Below are 22204 nucleotides of genomic sequence, written 5' to 3' on the forward strand. Positions count from 1 at the left end.
ATTAACGGCCAGTGAGGATTTAAAACCCCAAAACAAATTAGAAACGCAAACACGAAGCCAGCAGAACAAAGAACTTCACCCTCTCTTTCAGAAATCGGCGAGACCCCAGCAATGGCTTTTGTTTACTTCCACACAAAATCTTCTCTTCTTCTTTTTTACCAATCCTCTGCAGACGATAAGTATTTTGTTTCTTTTGTTCCAAAGTCTTAACCCGATTCCTCATCAATCCTAATGGAATTCCAAACAGAAAAGAAAAATTAACTTTCGGCGATATTATAAGAGATGTAGGTTACGGTCAAGGCGAATACGCTGTGGACATTGAATAGTTTTCGACCTCATATCTTCCTTTTTTTTCGAAACATGGTGAATTTTCTATTCAAGTTTCGATAATTAGAATTTTTTTTACGTATCATAATCATTATCCATTAGTCATGCCACACTGCATAACTAAACCGAAATACTTGTAAATAAGAAGATGATATGACGCGACAAATTGGGAATTGCACTTGAAACTGGGACACTAATCGTCTGCGCTTGAACCAATTAAGAACTTTTTCCCACGTAATTCCGCAAACTTTTATTTAAAAGTGAATTATTATCTATCTAACCACTACATTCACGCTAATCACAGAAAATCTTTAGAATGCGGAATAAGAAATTAAAAAGTATGGTAATTATTTGCATTTTGTTTTAAATCAAAATCAATTTAACAGAAACAACTTACAATCGTCTAAATATTTCCCACTATTAGATGATATTAACTTCGGGAAGCAGCACATGGCACCATTCCCAAATGCTCTATTTTGATTTAATTTATAATAATAAATTACTAGATTGCTCAAGAAAGTCATTTAGACTGCTTTTTAATTTCAATTAGGAAAAAAATGATGTATATAATGACAAAATTTCTTTTAGAATTTTGTGACTTTTTGCACAACATATACTTTTTCTTATTGTTAATATTTGCTAATGGCTTGTTATATAACTGTAAATAATATAAAAAATATTACAAATTAATTTTAAACAAATTTCTTTATACATTAGTTATTCTTTCACAGTGCAGTCGTCTATTTTGACTGCTTTTGGGCAATATAGGTATATACTAAGTTTCAGTTTTTCTAGTGTTAAAACACGATATAAAACATTGTTTTTTCCCCGTTTTGAGTTTTAAAAGATGCTGTAACTTTGAATGCTTCTTTCAATGGTAAAAACTTTTTTTTGTCTTTAATTAACTTTAAAAAGATGCATCTCAAACAGAACCGTCGATAGACTTTGTCCAGTCCCTAAAATAATCTCTTTCTTCGACGCCCCTGTATAAATTAACTACTGAGAATCCAGATTAAAGCAATTTTGGTACATTTTCAGAAAATTGTTATTGGTACTTTATATCATCATCATACTATCATGCATGCTAATACTTCAAACATGATGTTAAAAGTTTATTATTCATGAGCTTATTAATTAGCACAGTAATGTGGTTCAAATTAACTCCTTATTAGAATTACTGCAAATTTAACAACAGAATGCTCCAATATTTCGAACAATATTGCTCCAATAGTTGAACCTGTAATTTGAACCACACTATCGTGCAATGTAGATAGAATCTCAATAAGATGTAAAGTTAAGCCATGTTTAAGTTCCGTTTAAACCATAGAATCGCATAATTAAATGTAGAAAAAAGTAACCAGCACGTAAGGATTAATTCGGTTTACTGAAGTTGCAAATTTGCAGGATTCTATGAGCCAGAAAATTTATATCTTCTTGCAGACATTTGTATTTTGAAAAAAATATTAGTAAGATATAAATCAATATTTCTAACAGTGTACCGCACTGCCTTTTTCTATACTTATATAATATATCGTCTAATTTATTCAATCGTCAAATTTATATTATATATCGTCTAATTTAACCCATTGATACACGAACGTAAAGAAGTGCAAACCGGTTTCAATCGCGCAAAAACAATAAAGCCTGTTCATCACCTGATAATTAAGATTTTACATAGAATTTAATTAGTGCATCGAATAATTTGGTCAGGGACTGTACATCAAATATGCACTGGTTACAATATGAAACGATTTGGTATCCATCAAGCTGAATTCGCACCAACTTCCTAGTCGACGGAATTTTACTCATGTACCCATTTTTAAGTTGAATTGAGTCGAGTACAGAGGATTGTTTTGTTAAGAGGACAGTTTGCTTTTTAAACATGTCAAACATAAAAAGAACGAAATAAAAATGGTTTCGACATAAGTATTAAATTTTACGGTTAAAGTGTGCCCTAAACTTTTACTCGTAAAATCTTTCTCTAAAAAACACGCTAAAAAGAATGTCGCAACTGAACTAAAACCCTCTCAGTGATATTCCCACCCATAAAGTTCAAAAGAACAAATAAATAAAGACATTCGATTCGAACATAAAAAAAAAATGAAGGCAAAAAAGGAAGAAAAAAATTTCTTCAGGTGAGGGCCTCAACTTCCATCAAAACATCCGCGTCGCTTGCATGACTGCTATGCACGATTCAACAGTTCGACACTGTGAGCACTTCACCATTCTGAGCACGTCCACCCCTCCTTCCCAACCCTTACTATTTTGAGCACAAAAAAAGTGAAAGTAGCTGAAAGGTCAATCTTCGTGCACACGGTCAAGTCGCTCACAGAAGTCGAAAGCTTTTCTTTTATTAATATTTGAGTCGTTCTTTTTTATGTTGCATATGGAATAAAAATTTTACATGCTTATCAATGAATAAAACTGTTCCGGTTATGCAACAATGTTCCTAAGATATTTAATTCGCTTTCATTTTTATTTTACCTCTTTAAAGAAGTTTCGATTTTAATCTGTCAATTAAATGCGTAGGCCATTTTTAACGTCGTGGGAATTCTAAGATAATATAAGAATTCAGTATCTAAATTTCAATGTTAACAAACCATCGAGCATTGTATAGCATTTAAAAGCTAACTCTACCGATTTTAATTGTTCTCAGAATTAGATGTTGAAAAATAATTTTAAAAAAAAAAATTTTTAAAAAATAAAAAACATAATAGCTGTATAATTTATTTTATTTACAGAAATTTGTTTGATGATTTGGGGCGCAATATGCGACCATTTTGCTCAAAAAATTTTATCACAAATTTAAAAATCTAATTTAAATAAATAAATAAACAGTCAGAATCAAATTTTAAACATGTATAACTTTATTCAGTTATATTCAGTATTTTCTGAATTTTATTCAGTTATATTACATAGAGTTCTTATTTTATAAACGTTGCTTTGAACAGTAGACTCAATTTTGAGTTTACGACTACCAATGAGCAACTCCGTAGCCTTGTAATTTCGAACCCAATCCAGAAGACAAGGGAACTCCTGAATCAAGTATTGCGGGGAATTTTGCCTTCATGAAAGACTTTTTGATGGAACTAACCCGCATTTGCGTTACATGAAGAGAGAAAACCATGAAAACCTCCCACGAATTAGCCTGACGACAAGGGGACTCTAATCTATGATCCGTTTACCACTGAGGATATTTTACGTCAGCACTATGGTCGGTGCAAGCCGGGTGTGGAATTCGTATAGACCAGCCAGAGCTGGGATTCGAACCCGGTTCACCTTATTGGAAGGCAAACGCTCTAACCCCTGAGCCACCAGGGCTCTGTCTCTTTTACTTGTGCAAAGAAGTTAATATTGTTTAAAACTAGTACGGGAAAAACTGAATAAATAGGGTAGGTACTTTATTTACACCGCACTAGAGCTGCACAATGGGTTATTTTAAGTTATAAATAAATAAATGATATAGAAATAAATTAAATTAAAATGCAAAATATGGATTTTGAAGTTAAAGTCAGCCCCAAAAGCTGGTTAGCACCATTTGCGGAAAGAAAAAAAAAAGGTTGCTATCATATAGAAACTTCTTAAAAATAAGATACCTAGTGTAAAACCGTCGTTCTCGAAATTAACTTACACCAAAAGTTTGTTGAAGCATTTTGGACAGCAAATCATTAGATATTCTATTCTTTCTTCTGTTCTTTCTTTATAAATAGTTCTAGAGAAAACCATGTTTTAAGAAGTTTAATTCTTTCTCTATTCTTTCTTCTGTTCTTTCTTTATAAATAGTTCTAGAGAAAACCATGTTTTAAAAAGTTTAATTTCAACATCAAGATTAAAAAAAAAAAGAAGAAAATAGTTGCTTTTAGTAGCCTAAAACATGAAAATGGTTGCCAAAAAATACGAAAATGGTTGCCTAAATAAGAACAAAAAATTTTCAATAAGATGACTAAAATTTTATTAAATTATTTGCCATATACCATGATCCATTTAGTCAACTTAGTATGATACTTCTTATATAAACGTTAGTGTTCTAGCACTAAATTTTTATAGAAAAATAATTTGTATATTTGCAGAAAATTGAATACTTTTAATTACTAGAATTCATTCAAAAAAAATATTTTTTCATTAAAAAAAACGTAATTTTTTTAATTTTTTTTTCCTTTTATCAATATTGATTTAGCAAATATATATATACACATATATATTACGAAAAATGATTTCTCAAATTCAAAATCCAAGCATCGTAATATAGTATTAAAAATTGGGTTTTTCAAAATCATGGAGAATTTCGTAGCAATAACTGTTGAAAAGGCGATCAAGAAACAAAATAGACTTACAATGGAATCTGCGCAAATTGAGGGCATTAAAAAGTGATGACTCAAATATGCAATTCAATTTTTTTTTTTTTTTTTTTTTTTAAAGAGCCGTGTTCAGAAGCTCCCTTGGGCCTCAGGTTGTCTGTCAACCCAATTTAAGCTTTTTTAAAAATAAAAATAAAAGAAAGAAACATCGCTAGGAGTACAGAAAAATCTTCCAATAGCCTGCTTTTCCTAAAAATAGTTGCTTTTCATCCTTTTCAAGCAAATAAAAGTCGCATTTAGTCGCCTGTGGCAACCCTGCTGTCTGAGCCCTTTGAGAAATTGAAATTTTAAGTGTAAAACTGTTATTCTCGAAGTTCTCTGCAAACACCAAATTTATTTGAACTCCTCGATTAATAAAAGTTAAACTGTAGTTCTCAAGTTTATTATTGCTAACACCAAAAATCTCTTTTAAAAATCTGTTATCCTAGCTCACTCCTGACACCAAAAGTTAATTAAAACTTCTCTCATAGTGTAAAACAACGTTTCTAGAAGTTCACAGCGAATGCCAAAACTTAGTTCAAATCTCTTATTACGAATTTCTTCTTCGCCTATAGAGGGCGCTGTTATCAATCATTAAGATTATAAACATGTGTCACTTGTGTGGCAGGCAACGGATCAGAAACCGAGGTCGTTGCAGTTTGTTAATATATTCTTATATGAATACATTCTGTGCATGCGTAGAAAAGGATTGCTGCAGTGTGCGTAGCAAGATTTTTCAACAAAAAAAAAAAACTTTTTAAGTATTTTTTAAGCACTCAAAAAATATTTCGCATCACTTTCCAAAAAAAACAATCATAATTAGGATCTGTGCAGTTATAAAAATTATTTTCTTTCTATCATTTAAAAGTTCTTAATTTATAAGCATAAAATCAATATAATTTAGAAACATTTTCAAAAACTTTACATAATCATCATAAAATAACTAGTTTCTGATGAATATTGCAGAGAAAATAGTGCGAACCATGCATTTTTTTGTAATTTAGAACGACAATCGATACGGCAAAGAAAAAAAAATCTCTTTTTGAGAGATAGAAAGTACGCACTTTTTACAAACCCCGAATAAAATTTTAAAAAAACTACCTTTAAGGGCTTTTAAAAAACGTAAATCAAAAATAAGCACCTTTAAGCACTTTTTAAAAATGTGCTACATTCATGGATTCCTGTGCTACATTCATGGATTTAGTCAATGAAACTAACAACTCAACTCTAAAAAATGAAGAAGCTTGAAAGGTGGCTGCTGCCAAGAAAAAAGTTTAGACTGTCGTAGATTATTTTTAAAAAATAAACAACTATTCACAAAAAGTAAAAACTGGCATTCAGAGCTGTTAGAAATAAAAAGTAAAAGGTTGCTATTCATCGAATTACTAAGCGAAGTACAACAGCGTGGGTGAACATTCTACGGTTAATGACAGAAGCTTCCGTTCGATGGCAGAAAAGATTTCACACATTTACAAACGCTTAAAGCAAGGATAATTACATATTACACCTAAACACGATGGAATTGGATTGAGAAAATTCGAACAAAAGCGTACCTAATAACACCCTCAACACCGAAAAAGATTTGCGGTACAAACTCTCTTTTAATGATAGTGACTTCTTTTTTTTCTTTTCTTGGCAGACAAAACGAGTCACCAGCTACAAAAAAAAAACGCAACAGCAGTTGGAAGTTTCTCACACAACATTGCGGCAGCATGCCGATAAAGAATACATCGCTGGGATGGTGTGCTTTAAACTTTAACTTCCGTGGCTGGGCATTGACCAGGCTTCGGCGCATCACTGGCTGCCGGCGGTCCGTTCAGCCGTTTCTAAATCCATTGTCTGACCGAGCGGGAAGAATAATTCCACAAACATCTTTTTTGAATCTTAGCTAAAATGTAACGGTGTTGAGGATCGGTTCCGGCAAGTCAGAGAGAACTTCCTCATAGTTGTTGAAGCATGTCTGAATGCGCGGACTTTAGTGGTCAAAGGTGCCCCCCTTTTGTAATTCAAAACAAAGCTACTCCCAAGAAGAGTGGAAATGTTTGTTTCTGCTAATGAAGGAACAAACGAGGCAGATACGCTGGAGTGCGTTTAACACTCACTTTTAATACACTCTGATTTGCATGATTGGAAGAGCTTTCATTTGCCTTGGAATCTTTACGTTATTTATTCCATTCAATCTTTTGAAAATGAGCTAAATGCCTTTGGCAACTAATATGAATACTGAAAAACCACGTAGAATTTAATACAAAGGAGCACTCAATAAGTCTTGAAACTGATGAACATGTATTTAATTTGACACATGAATTAGCAGGAGGTTAATTTAATTAACAGAAAATGATTTCCTTTTCAACAAAATAAAACTAGAAGGGTTCTTTTTTTCCCCTTTAGAATTCTAGTCTGATTTGCATGATTGAAAGTGCTTTCATTAACCCCTCAACGATCGGTTAATTTTCAAGAAAACGGTCATAAAAGTGCCTATTTCTTATCACATATCACAAATACACGTATTTGATTAGTGCTGACATCTAGTTTAAAATAAACTATCTACAATTACCTAAAAAATATCCTGGTACTGCCATCTAGTGTGCAAAATGATAAATAAAATGTTTTCCAGACAAAAGAAATGAATTAGTTTTATTCTTATTGGCGCGTTACTACTGAACACTTCAGTCCGGAAATATCATGGGAGCGAGAAATAGAGGGCGAAACCACACGGGAGCGAAAGGAAAGGGTTAAGTAGGAATCTTTCAATATTTTTTTTACTGTTGGAAACAGTGACGTAGTTTTAATGTATGTTCGAGGAGGTTATCGGTCATCTCCTTCTAATACATATATATATATAATATAAANGTATGTATGTATGTATGTATGTATGTATGTATGTATGTATGTATGTATGTATGTATGTATTAGAAGGAGATGACCGATAATACATACCCCCAAACCCTCTCCAAAACTACGCCACTGGTTGGAAATAGACTAAATGCTTTTGGAAATCAGTACAGAAATTTAAATGCCAGAACTACGAGGAATTTATTACAGAAAATTAATTTTAAATACTTTTTAAAGATTTTTTGAATTTGATGAGCATGTTTTAAATTTGGGGACTGAATTAGCATAATTTTAAGGAAAAATTACGTTCAATTTAGAAACGATTTCTAGAAAGTGAAACTGGAAATTTTTTTTTCTATACACAGATCCAATCATATTTGAGTGATTAAAAGCGCATTCATTTTCATTGACTTGGAATCTTTTATTATTTACTCCATTCAACTATTGAAAATCAGCTAAATACTTCTTTTGATAACTAATGTCTAAAAATAAATGGAATTTTTTACAAATGAATCTTTCACAAAGCTTTTGAATATGATGGATATATTGTTAATTCGACACATATATTAGTACGAGATTAATTAAATTTTAAAAAAAAATTATTATTTTTTATTTTCTAGTACACGAAGCTTTATTTTCTACACATTTAATATGATTCACATGGTTAAACGATGCTTTGATTGACTTGGAATCTTTTATTTATTCTATTCAACTATTGAACACAAGTTAAATGCTTTTGACAATTAAAGCAAAAAAATTAATACCTAAAACTACGCAGAATTTATAACAAATGGGCAATCAAAAATATTTTAATCTGAAGGATACGTAGCTAATTAGACACATTCATATGAAGTTAATTAATTTAAGAATACAATTAATTTTCTAGAAATCTAGAGAAAAACGTAGAGAATTCAGTTTAACGTTGAACTATAACATTGGTAACATAATATCGCGCAAAATTTGCTGCAACTTTCATAAGGTATTAAGTTTAACGATATTTACGTTCCGTTTGAACCATTTTATCTTTCGCAATCAATTTCGAGAATTGGTTCAACCTTGAACCATAATATCGATACTTTTAACCATAATTACCATTAACCAAACAAAAAGGAAGGGTGAGAAAGAAAGGACGAAAAATAACATCGATGTTAAAATTCTTAAATAGTATAAAATTTAAGAAAAAGCTATTAAAACACAATTCAAAAGACATTTATTAATACTATGCATATCAATACATCACATTCATGAGAAACGGAGAGGAGATGTATTGCGCATTTAATAGGAAAAACAAGCATACACTTTAATTGAAAAGACAAGTGTAAACAAGAAGGGATGAATGATACTCTAAAAACTTCTGCTCTAAAAACTTCTGAATCTTGGCGGAAGTTCACGTCAACATGGAGAAGAGGTGTAATGTTCTCATATCCATCATTTTCTTGAGGAATGGGGGAGGAGGCAGATGCAGAATTCGAAAGGAAATACATACACAAAAAGATAAAAAACCAAACCCTCACCTTTGCATCACGATCAAAAACAGAAGATCCAAAAGAAAGGAAAAGGTTTTTCTGGTGGTCATTGAAGATGAGGTGAAAGCGAGATATATTCGCTAATAGCAGTGATTTGGCGAAAGTGCGTGCGATTTCACGGTGACTGACCGCCAAAATGCCAATAAAAGAAAGGCCATGGAAGAAAAGAAATCAAATTAAACAGAATGGTTGGAAGTTGATATTCGAATGAAATTAAGTCACCGCAGGCAAAAGATCAAACGGGGGATAGCTGGAAGTTGTTTATAGTCACGAAACTTAGATATCAAATAGCCAGTTGGAATGATAATGCATTGAAAGTAAAGCAATATGGTATGAAAAGAAGGTTTCTTTTAGTGAAGTAGGAAACTTTGTTTATATACACCAAAGAGACGTAATAGTTATTTTAAGTCACACGTTTACTTTTAATGCTTTATTGCACGTGTTTTATTCTTATAAAAGCCATTGCCATAGGACAAAAAAAAAAAAGAACGTAAACATTTCAAGGAAAATGAAAATCATGAAAAACAATTTCCGTCTGAAAGATCATGCACATCACGGTATACATTTTTTATAAATTCAGTATACATTTTTTTTCTTAAAAAAGCATATTCTTTCCATTATTTATTAAATACACTGATTTTTTTCTTCTTTTGTATCAATTTACTTAAAGAAACATTAGAATATTGAAGGGATATAAACATAATTACAAGTTTCAAAAATCATAACAGGTTAAAATGAAGTTCAAACTTTTGGAAACCTCGTGACCTTTCCACGGAACACTGTTTAGGAACTAGTGTAATAATTGTGTTAAAGTAATAATACAATTTTCAAGAACATTTTCGATTTTTCTTTTCTATTTACCCTACCAGCAAAACAACTTGAGCCCTCATTGGACTAATATTCACGTATCTTGGCTCAATAAGGGTTCAAAGGGCCGTTATTTCTCCGATGTTGGCATTATCTAGAAATCCCTGGTTCACCCGATATTTTACAGCCATTTTGCAACCAATATCGGTCTTATATAGAATTGTCTGATTCACCCGATATTTTACAGCCATTTTGCAACAAATATCGGTCTTTGATAGAAATTTCAGATTCACCCGACATTTTACAGTCATTTTGCAACCAATATCGGCCTTATATAGAATTGTTTGATTCACCCGATATTTTACAGCCATTTTGCAACAAATATGCGACAAATATATTGAAATTTTAGATTCACTCGATGCTTTATATTTATTATGCTCCAATATATGCCTTATATTGGCTTTATATAGACCGATATTGGCTCTATATATTAGCAATATTAAAAATATAGACATCCCAATATTGGTCCGTCAGTTCATGTTCATATAGAACTCATATTGAGCCAATTCTTAGCCCAACTGGAGCCAAGGTGAAATAATTCTAGAATAATTGCTAGATAAGCTTCTAATAATTGCTAGAGATGAAGTAAAAGTTATCGGTTAATTAATAAACTTCTTTTGTATTCATTTCAGGATTCAGCAGCAACCAGTAAGCAATGAAGAAAAGAATATACCCATGCTTTCTCGCATCGTGGTGTTGCTTCATATTAATGGTAAACACCCAGTGTCCCTGGTCCAGAGAACTTGTAAACTTACACACTGACTGCGTATGTGCGTACAGTAACAGCCAGCGCATTTCCATCCAGTGCAGTCCAGTCAATTTCACACTCCTCATGTCTACTCTCAGAGGTTCGGTAAGCAACATCCCCATCGATTTACTGTACGTAAGCAATGCCACAATCGAAGTGCTGCGCAATGGCAGCTTCGAAGACCTCAGAATACAGAGCCTGCATCTTTCGAAGAGTAAAATACGAGATATTGAAGTTGGAGCGTTCTTCGGACTGAAAGAAACGCTCACCAGTCTTAACCTCCAGGACAACCTGCTGAGGGAGATACCCGTGGAAGGAATGAGAAGTCTGAATTCTCTACAATTTCTGGACCTGTCTCATAATGTGATACGTAAAGTACAGGATGATGCCTTTAAAGGTAATTATTTCTCTAATTTAAGTAGGAAAAAAGTTTTTCTGACTAAACATAGAACACGGAACGTAAACTTACAACTGTACTAGTCATATCGTGAAATTCGAGCAACAGATATCTTATGTGCTAGCAGAAAAAAAAATTCGAGTTTTATTTTTTTAAGTTGACGTCCCGCAGTGGACTGATCGTAAAGACACGATTCCCGGTGGAACACCGAAGTCAAGCCTCACTGGCTGCGGTCAGTAAGCGGGCGGGTGACCACTTTAATCAGCCTGAGTAGGGACGTGCTCGGTATAGGTCCTTGTTAAACTGTTCTACTGTAAAGTGCTCAACTTCTAGAGCAGGTCGTCGGGCTACCAAAGCAGGGGAACCATTCCCTTTGCGGAGGATAAAAAATTGCGATGGCACGTCTTCGGATCACCCTAAAGAATGTTTCCCAGACCATAGCTCATTGTGCAGCTCTAGTGAGACGGAAATAAAGTATATACCTACCTTTTAAGTTCACATTGGGTATCAGCGAACTATATAATAAGCAAAAATAAAGTTCATACAATATAACTAGAGAATTTCGGACAGCGTGTACCTTTAGGATGTACCTTAGATAGGAATGAAATCACGAAGTTATTCTTGAAGTGGTACAATTCGACACAGATAATTCTCTTGCATAAAAACTGCTTCGCCAGCAGTTGCAATGACAACGACTCGAGATTTAAACACTGTGGAAAACGTATTTTCTAAGGAGGTATCTAATACTATAAAGCTGAACTACATCAGTTGACCAATAGTTCAACTATTTGCGTCCTTAAATTTTCTACAGGCAAGTCTTTAATGCATTAAAGCAGGATTGAAGGTAATGTAACTTGAAGTGGAGTGTGTTTAGAGATCCACAAAAATACGCATTTCAAGGAATAAAATCAAATTAAGAATACCAAAACGCTCATTTCAAGGAAATTAAGGCAACCATGTCATTCAAGAAAAACAGTAAAGGAGCACATTTTTGTTTTAAACCATAACTTAAATCAATTTCATGCATAAGCGATTTGCTTTGGATAGAACAAAACCAGCTCTCCAAAGATATAGCCTAAAAGAATGAGCAACAATAACCTACCAATCGCGTTACATAGATTTCTGAAACTTGCTTATGCATAGTTTAGCCTAGAAATGCACGTGTTTTTTTCCTTATGTCTACTAAATTTGTTCAAGTCAATCCACTGAAGATGTTACTATAGATTATGCCAGATCTCGATTGTTTTAGGAAACAAAAGTGCGGGTATCAATTCCGAAGAGACCAAGATGATAGGCTAAACAAGATTTGGGATCGACTAATCATTAAGTACATTTGAAATGTCGAATGAGCACTGTTTTGTATTAATTTTGAAGCAAATAAAAAATTTAGGGGGGGGAGAGAAAAATCACTAAAGTAACTCACCAAGGGGATCGCAAATCATGTCTACAGAGATTGATTAATAAATCGTGAATCATAGAAGCTTTGGAAAGCTTCCAATAAATCAATGCTAGTTTTAAGACTAAAAATAGTTTTGCAAAATGCTAGTTCACAACATAGTTTTGCTAGCTCACAACAACAGCTTAAAGATTTACAGTAGTTAATATAAGTTTAAACTAACTTGTCAAATAAAACTGTGCCTTATTGATTCTACGTTATGATTGGTTTTATTAATGTGGGAATGATAAAAAAATTACACTGATTTTGAAACTATCCCTAGCAGCAAAACAACTTGGGCCCTCATTGGGTCAACATTCATGAATCTTGGCTCAGTAAGGGTTCAAAGGGCCTTTACTTTTCCGATATTGGCCCTATATGGAATTTTCCGATTCTCCCGATATTTTACAGCCACTTTGCAACCAATATCGGTTCTATATAGAATTGTCAGATTCACCCGATATTTTATATCCATTATTTAGCCAATGTAGGTTCTATATTGGCCAATGTAGGCCCCATATAGGCCATTCTAAGCTCAATTTTAAACAAATCTAGAGATCCCAATATTAGTCCCTCGGCGCATGTTCGAATAGGACGCATATTTAGCCAATTTTGAACCCAACTCGGGACAAGGTAAAATTGTTGCTACGAATGTTTCGAAATTTTTTTTCGATCGGAATTATTTTAATTAAATTCAAACAAAAAAACAACATCGAACGTATCCATATTTTATAAATTTTACAAAGGATTATGGAATTTACTTTGTGCTAATTTAAAACTTTTTGTTTCTGTCCTGCAGGTCTACCCCTGTCAACTCTAAAGCTGTCGGACAATTCCCTCAACATATCTGACGTGGCTTTTCGTGGTCTAGAAGGCAGCCTGAAGAGTTTAAACCTGCAGTCTTCAGATCTCAGAGAGCTGCCAAAGGCCATCCAGAGACTCAAGTTCTTGGCTCTTCTTGATCTTGCACAAAATAAGATAGAGACCATAGAGCCGGACTTCTTCTCGGAGATGCAGTCTCTGACGGCCATCAATTTGGAAAGGAACAGGATAAAGGACATCGATTCCAAATCCTTTGCCGGTGTCAATGCCACCCTCAGTTCGTTGTCGCTGCTAAACAACCACTTGAAGACATATCCTCTGGAAGCTATTTCTATTCTCTCCGAAATAAGGGTAACTACCACGTCACTTGAATTAAATAATTCATGGATAGGAATAAAATCCAGTAGATTTTACGAAATAATATAAATCTCAGGATAATTGTTGCAAAACATACTAAATATTTTACTAAATATTTAAAAAACTGCAATATTTTCCAGTTACGATTTCACATCAAATGATCTTGAAATGTTACGTATTATGTTTATTCATAATTTTGAATAATAATAGCCATTTAATTCTTCAAAGATGACTGAACTGAGTTTTATAAACGAGGTTCTCTTTATTATGTATTAGTGAGACTTATTTAAATATTCAAGCAAGCAATAATCTGCATTAAAAATTCTATTTCAAAAAGGATTTTTTAAGGAAACTTACTCAATTTTAGGGATTTTTCTAAAATGTACAAAAACCAGTAGAATTTTTACTAAAGCAGTAGACCAGGAGAAACTGGCAAAATCCAGTAGTCTACTGGAAAATCCAGTAGAGTTGGCAGTTATATCATGAAACAAGATTACCGATGCCTAATTATTAGTTTATTTTTTAGGTGTTCCTAAACGTATTGTAGTGAGAAGCCTCTTTCGTTGTAGCGAAATTCAATCATCAGAATGGGAAATGTGTCTAATCCTTTTGAATCATTTGCAAAACTAAATTAATCATTCCTATCTCTTGCTGTCATTCGCGTTTGAGAAATTTAAATTGCTCGTTTAATCACTAAAGCTAAATTTCCAACAAGGATTGGAAACATCGCGAACGGAAATTTAGTGTTGATGTTTAGTTGGTTTAGAGCTTGATTTATTTTATTTTATAACCGTCGTTGAACAGCCGATAATAAGCCTCATTGAGCCGCGATGGCTCAGGGGATAGAGGTGAACGGGTTCGAATCCAAGCGATTGTAATTTTGTTCCAGACGAAGCTTGGTAATTTTGAATCCAGACGACTTCGGAACTGGATCAAGTATTGCGAGAAATTTGTCTTCGTGGCGGACTTTTTAATGGAACTAACCGCATTTGCATTACATGGAGAGAAGAACCACGAGAAACTCCCACGGTTAGCCTGACGGCAAAGGGACTCTAACCCATGATTCGTCTACCACTAAGGATATTACACGTCAGCAGTGTGGTCGGTGCAAGCCATGATGCCGATTCGTATCGACCATCCATCGCTGGGATTTGAACCCGGTTCACCTCATTGGAAGGCGAACGCTCTATTCCCTGAGCCATCGCGGTTCCGGTATTCATATTGCCGCGATCATCAAGCTACGTATATCATTCACACGATGTATGAATCAAACGTCGCGAGTTGCGTTCACCTGGATTGGGTTCAGAATTACAAGGGCACGGTATTTAACATTGGTAGTCGTAAACTCAAAATTAGATCGTCTGTCCAACGAAATAAATAAAACAGATGTTTAGATTTCATAAATGCATTGTATTGTTAGAAAGCGCGGATAGAGCGTTCGCCTTCCAATGAGGTGAACCAGGTTCGAATCCCAGCTATGGCTGGTCGATACAAATCCGCATCCGGCTTGCACCGACCACAGTGCTGACGTAAAATATCCTCAGTGGTAGACCGATCCTGGGTTAGAGTCCCTTTGCAGTCAGCTAACCGTGGGAGGTTCTCATGGTTTTCCTCTCCCTGTAACGCAAATGCGGATTAGTTCCATCAAAAAGTCCTCCACGAAGGCAAATTTCTCCCAATACCTGATCCAGGAGTTCCCTTATCTTCTGGATTGGGTTCAAAACTACAAGGCTACGTAATTGAACATTAGCAGTCGTAAATCCAAAGAAATTGAGTCGGCTGTTCAACGACGCTTATAAAATAAAATAAAATAAAATAAGCCTCTTTAAAGCAATAACGTCCTTGAGAGAAGAATTGTAAAATTTCATCAATTTTATAAACTGACCTTACACATTTTCTCCTTACATTACAGGTATTAGATCTTGGATTTAATGGAATCACGGAATTACCAATCGATGCATTTAAGAAAAACAAAGTATTGACACTCTTAGCGTTAGACGGAAATCCCCTCACGACTATACCAGTAGAAGCATTCCTTCATCTCAATTCCACATTAAGAGGACTCAGTTTAGGAGGTAAGTTTTAAGTTGAAATCTAATTGATGCGCATGTTTTTTTAATAATTACGTCTCAGTGAAAATACGTCTTAAGTGACATTTTAAAAACACTCAAATCAGACGATAACTTTTTGTTCGGCCAAATTTTGACGTACATGGTTTTCAATGGAAGGTATATTTTGGAAACAGTTTTTGTTTTTCCTTTTTTTTAACAGCTGACGTTGAACAGCAGACTCAATTTTTCGATTTCACGACTATTAATGTTCAACTACTTAACCTTGTCATTTTGAACCCAATCCAGAAGACAAGAGAGCTCCTGGATAAAGTATTGGGAGAAATTTGCTTTCGTGGAGGACTTTGCGATGGAACTAACCGGCATTTGCGTTACATGGAGAGGAAGACCATGAGAATCTCCTATGGTTAGCCTGACGGCAAAGGGAATCTAACCCATGATCCGTCTGCCACTGACGATATTTCCCGTCAGCACTATGGTCAGTGCATGTCGGATGCAGATTCATATCAACCAGATATCGCTGGGATTCGAACCCGGTTCACAACATTGAAAGGCGAACGCTCTATCCCCTGAGCCATCGCGGCTCTGGAAACAGTTGTTGTAATTATTCATTCAAAATCTGATTTTACAAAAATTTACTAAAATATTTTTTCAGCATGAATTTTTATTGTGCTCTTTAATTTAATCAGATTAAATGTTTTCATTTACAATGAAAAGGACTTGTATCGTTTTAAAACTCTTACACTCGAAAATATAAATGGACAAGAATAGACAAAATCTGGTCGTCAAGGCGAATCACTATATTATGCTGTTTTTTTCTTTCTTATTATTTATTCATTTCTTTCATAAATATCAGAACATGAAAAAAAAGCCTTCGTAGTTAAATCTTGAAAATTTTTCCAGCATACGACCAATGATGCTTCTACTGGGAACCGTGTCTTTACGATAAGTCCACTGCGGGACAAAAAAAAAGTTACTAAGTAAAATAAGAATTTGTAAATTAGTGGCGCTGCAATGAGCATCAACTTTTTTCATCTGCAATGAGCATAAAATTCCCAACAGCAAGATTGTGAATTTAGCTATTCCTAAAATTAAAAATTTGTGATAACCAATTTGAAACAATGTCCGAAGAGCTGCGATGGAGATCTATTGGAAGGCTAGAAGCAGGACAAAGTTTTGCAGAAGTGGCCAGAAGGCAAAACGTGAGTCTTGTGGTTCATAGAGTTTGGCAACAACTTCTACCCACAGGTTCGGTATTCAGAAAATTCAGCCAAGGGCAGCCAAGACGAATTTATTATTATTGCATTGTTCAAAATATTTTAAATAAAAGCAAAGTATTTTGTAGAATAAATGTATACTTTCAATGCAAATTACTGCATACAGGCTGGTACCAATTTAATCATAACTCACGTAATTATAAACGTTATTTTTGGAGAAAAAAATCTTAAAAACTTCAATTTCCAGCTCTATTTTAAACAGTTTACACATTATTGTTAGTTTTCACATGTTTATATATGTATGTTAGGATCAGCATTAGAATGTGATTGCCGGATACGATGGGTAGCAGAGTGGATTCGAGATCGAGATCTTCAAGTAACCAGCCGAGAGCGCAATCCGCAATTTTGTGGCAGTCCTGAACACCTGAGGCGTCGCAACTTTTTCCAGATTCAGCTATCAGACTTCTACTGTGCCAATGAAACTCTGAAGCCTCGCCAAGCCACAAAACGTCCCAAGAGATTGAATATGAACTTTGACGAAAGACCCAACGATGTCTCGGAGGATGGAGAGAAGCTGGTGCAAATTGTGACTGTGGACACACACGTGGATATCGCTGGAATGTCTAAAGGTAAGCTTCATTAAAACAGTCAAAAACCAGACGTGTGATTGCTGGAAGAAGAAATTATCTATTTTTTCCCCAATGTGTAGTTTTTTTAGTACTTTTTCTAGTGAACGATCTTTTAAATGTTTGTCATTTCGGAATTACCTTTTAGATTATCATTCGGATACTTTTGTGTTTACCTCAGTAGTTCGTTAGTTCTAGCAACACCTCCTAGAATAAGGAAGGCCTCAGCACGGATTAATTTAGTAGTCCGATGTGACGAAGTTAACTGTGCAGTAGATGAAAAATAAGAAAGATGTCATTACATTCGGGGTACTAAGCTGCGCAGTGGTTGAAAATACGAAATATGTCATTACGTTTAGACTACTAAAGGATATTTATGGTAACCCGTGCAGAGGCCTACTCCTTTCTAGGAGGTGTTGGTTCTAGCCGAAGTATCTAATGATTTTTTTTTTCTTTCAATTTCGTGTTCTCGAAGTTTATCCAAAGTTGCAATTTTCTCTTATAAATCTGCGTAAAAAAGAATCATGGCTCGCGAATGAGAACATAGGAAGAAAAGAAAAGAAAGAAAAAAGAGGGTGCTGGTAAAGGCGGAACAAATACCTCGGTGACGAGATTTTATATTTATATATATATTTATATATATATATCAGTCGTAGGACAGCCGATCCAATTTTGGATTTACGACTACTAATGTTCAACTCCGTAGCCTTGTAACTTTGAACCCAATCCAGAAGCCAAGGAAACTCCTAAATCAATACCCCCAGAGGTAGAGCCCCTGAATTAGACAGGCTGACTTATCATTTATTGTTGGAGCAAAGAGCTATCATAAGCACAGCGAATAAATATTTTCAAGTGGTAGTTTATTAATTGTAATTCTTGGTTTCATAAGTTCGATTTAGTAGATTTTAATCCACCACTATTTCTAAACAATGCGTAGGCTTATATAATTCACCACTTTATAGAACTTATTACATGCTTTACATTCTTAAAAGCAAGCAAATATTGTCAACTATTTGCAAAATTTACTTTGTAGTGATTTACCGTTTTTCAAATTATTTTGGCGTGTCCGCAGCAGTTGGCATCTCTGTAATAACATAACGAATACTAAAATAACGTTAACTTGAGAACTTGTTTGCTCCAATATTGCTTGATAGGTCAGCTCTGGTAGTATAGAAGCCTTACCCAGAGGTATTGATTTGTTACGGGAACATGTAGGACTTTGAGACTCGACAGATTTAACGTGCATCAGTCACCATTTACTACTATTAGTCTTCGGCCGGCGGGGATCGAACCCACGAACTGTTGGACATGGGGTAACGAGACTTTGGTTAAGTAACCAAATTTAGATTAGCAGAACTTAGAGAAAGTTTTGTCGGAATATAAATTACTCATTCGCAGAAGTCCGCGAATCAATGGTCTTGATATTCGCGGAATTCCGCGAATTAGCAGAAGAATCACATGCCTGCAAAAGAGTAATTTTCAAAATACCAACGTCATTAAATACGAGGACCCATAATGTATAAACATGACTGACACGCCAAAATATTAAATTGTACAGTTTGTCTACGGTAAGAACTCCCCCCGCCACAAAGTCTGAGTCTGCTATGGAAACAAGAAAAGCGCATTTCAGGAAGGGTAGCTTCTTTTCAATCTAAGACTTAACACAGTAGACCGAAGAAAATAAATTCCTTTCCTTTTGCCAACCAGAGCCGAAACTTATCCTAAACAATGACCCCACACCCCCACTTGAAATATTTAAACCGCCAGGGGCCCAGGGGAAAGGAATGGGGAGTTCTTACTTTACTAAACAAACTATATATGTATCACCTCTTGAAAAAAAAAAGATTTGTTACTTTTTAGATATTAAAGGCAACACCACACCTTTAGGATCATTGGCACACAGTGGAACGGTTAAAAAGAAACCAAACCAACATCCTATTAGAATAAAGCAAGCCTACAAAAGAGATTCAACACTGATGTTAGAGTGGGAAACAGGAAAAATAACCAACCGAGGACATCAAGTAAATATTTTTACATAGAAAAAAACATTTATCAGTATTTGTATATTTAAATAACTAATTATGACTCGCTACCTGTGTACCCATTCTTCATATAGAGTAAAAATATCGCAAATAATAAATAAATTGATTTTAATTTACAGTACACTATTATGCACCAAATTGAAAGACATATAGTAACAGAACTAAAAAAATTTAAAATAATTTCATTTATTTATTTATTTTTAATTGATTGCTGCCTTTGCAGGCAACATATTACACTATTAGCTTAAAGAAGAACGCAATTTTAGAAACTCAACTTATCCAAAAATGATTAACTACACCTATATCCGACCTGCCAACCTCAAAAATAACAAAACCTGAGATTTTTCTTGATTAAGACATAACGTTACAGCTATAATAAAGATTAAAAATAAATTACTTTAAATCATGTTTTTATTAAAATAACTTTTTTATCAAGAAAAATTATAAATCAATCTATTTAAAAAAAATAATAAATTAATCGCTTTAAAACAAAGTGATTAATTTAGAATTTTAAAAAAAAAAAATATTAAGTAAAAAAAATTTTTTTAAAACTCATTATGATTTGCCTTTCCAATCAACGAATTCTCCGAAGTTTAATTCCGCAAAAGAGAACAGAATTAAGTCTGGATTTCCTTATATGGCTGAATATTCTCTTCCAGGTTGCATACCTGACTGAATATTCTCTTACAGGTTGCATACGTGACTGAGTATTCTCTTACGGGTCGCATAGCTGATACCGGATCCCCGATCAGGCATTTTTCTGATGAATTGGTACTTAGGTACATAACTAATTTTTCCTTCAATTACCGTAAACTTAACCATTACTTGGAATTAAACTAATCATAGAAACATGTTTTAAAATCATAACTACGACAGAAAATAAACAAACTGTTTCAGGTAGCTTTAGAAATACTAATTTGGTGGTGGTGTCTCTGCATGCCTTCCCATCTTATTAAACAGCTGTAAACTAGCAAACGTCACTAAAGTTATCTTTTGAATAACAGAAAAGAAAAAGTTCTAGCTGTTAAAATTACAACAATGCGTAATGGTAATCGTATGAGAAATTAACGCTTTCTTGTATATCCTCCTGAAGGCTTAAGGATTTTAAGAATGTGGGGATAAAATTTCCCCCTATAACTTCGGACCGAATCCCAGTACGAATACTTTTCTTTTATTATTATAGACTGCATAAATCGTAAAGGATGGATTTCAAAATATAAAATTAAATTTGGAAAAAAAAGGATCAAAAATCAAATTTGATTGTTATGACGGTGATCGTTTTAAATTAATTAGCGGATCTGTACTGGTAGCATTATTGACTTTTTGGCCGTTACAGATACATCTTAATTTGGATGTAATAAAATGATAATTGCCTCAGAGAAATAAATAAAATTGTTTAAGAAAAATTGATTTATTAATTATTGAAAATGGACATATTTCAAAAATATAAAAAGAAAAAAGAAAAGAAATCCCTTAAAGGGATCAAGATAAAACATTCTCTTACTTCGAGATTTTTAGTTTGCATTTTTATTTATTAAGTAAATATTTGTAAATTAAAAATAACCATATTTGAAATATAAAAATAAAGAAAAACCCCTTAAAAGATAATTCTGATAAGATTGATATTAAACGGTTGGGACTGGGATGCCCAAAAGGGCACCCCCAGTCGCCAAAATTTGGAAATTGAAAGTGAATGAATTGTTCCCAACGGACAGTTAGGAGCATGGGAAGAGATCCAAGGTTGGTGACTTATCGGTAGATAACATCGCCACAAATAAAGCCAACCCCCCAAAATCAATATTAGGTTTGAAAATACTTTAGCGATCGCGAATCGTCAACAAGACTGAGAATTAGTAAAACCATGTATAACTGAAACACATTCGTGGCAAGAAATTAAGAATAAAGAGTTATAAATAGACTTTAGTTTTCAATTAGTCGCGACACTGAATTAATGAGTCTTACATTAGTATTGAAATAAAAACATTTATCTATAAGTAAAGAATAAAATATTCTATGTTTGCTTTTTATAAATTTTAATAAAAAACTAACTAATTGATTTCATTTAATTACAATTCGATTAAGAATGATTAAAAAAATAAGTTTAAGAAATCAAAGAAATTTTAAAAGCTAGGAAATATGTAATGCCGATTGAGGCATCACATATATCCCGGTAATATTTTTTTTTAAGAAAAATTGATGTATTAAATATTGAAAATTTAGATCCTGATAAGACTGTTTGGAAGTCAAGAATTTAAAAGAATTATTCCCATACCAAGTGACGTTCATAAACTGCAAGTTGATCAGCTACCTTTACATCAATGCATCATTGTCTGCGTGATTGAATATGAAGAAATTGCAAATATAAAAATAGACAATGTGCCAGCCAAGCAGTGCAGAGAGTTAAAAGGTATGTTGCTTTTAAATAAAAATGCAATAACATGTGTTTGTAAAACAAAAAGAATTGATTGCAAAAAAAGATCTAAGAAAACTTAAATAGCAAATAAAAAACAATTTTATAAAATGCAAATAATTTTAAATTCTTGTTACTATAGTTCGTTCACTAGGAGTTGGCACTTGGCTCCACCTCCAAGAACGAAGA

General features: G+C 33.7%; 2 protein-coding genes across 2 annotated transcripts in view; one reads left to right on the top strand and one right to left on the bottom strand.

The window, feature by feature from the left end:
• Positions 1-22204, bottom strand: part of LOC107451097 (RAB3 GTPase activating protein subunit 1) — a 191381-nt gene that overhangs the window by 140997 nt on the left and 28180 nt on the right. The gene's annotated exons all lie outside the window — the stretch shown is intronic.
• LOC107451098 (leucine-rich repeat and fibronectin type-III domain-containing protein hattifattener) overlaps positions 1-22204 on the top strand; it is a 46897-nt gene that overhangs the window by 21231 nt on the left and 3462 nt on the right. Inside the window, exons 2-7 of the mRNA XM_016067088.4 lie at positions 10525-11037; positions 13272-13645; positions 15564-15726; positions 17246-17566; positions 19424-19584; positions 21826-22012. Coding sequence (XP_015922574.1) covers positions 10548-11037; positions 13272-13645; positions 15564-15726; positions 17246-17566; positions 19424-19584; positions 21826-22012 — 1696 coding nt within the window. The 5' untranslated portion in view covers positions 10525-10547. The remainder of the gene's footprint in view (positions 1-10524; positions 11038-13271; positions 13646-15563; positions 15727-17245; positions 17567-19423; positions 19585-21825; positions 22013-22204) is intronic.

The sequence above is a fragment of the Parasteatoda tepidariorum genome, chromosome 5, assembly GCF_043381705.1.
Source record: "Parasteatoda tepidariorum isolate YZ-2023 chromosome 5, CAS_Ptep_4.0, whole genome shotgun sequence".
NCBI classification, from domain to species: Eukaryota; Metazoa; Arthropoda; class Arachnida; order Araneae; family Theridiidae; genus Parasteatoda; species Parasteatoda tepidariorum.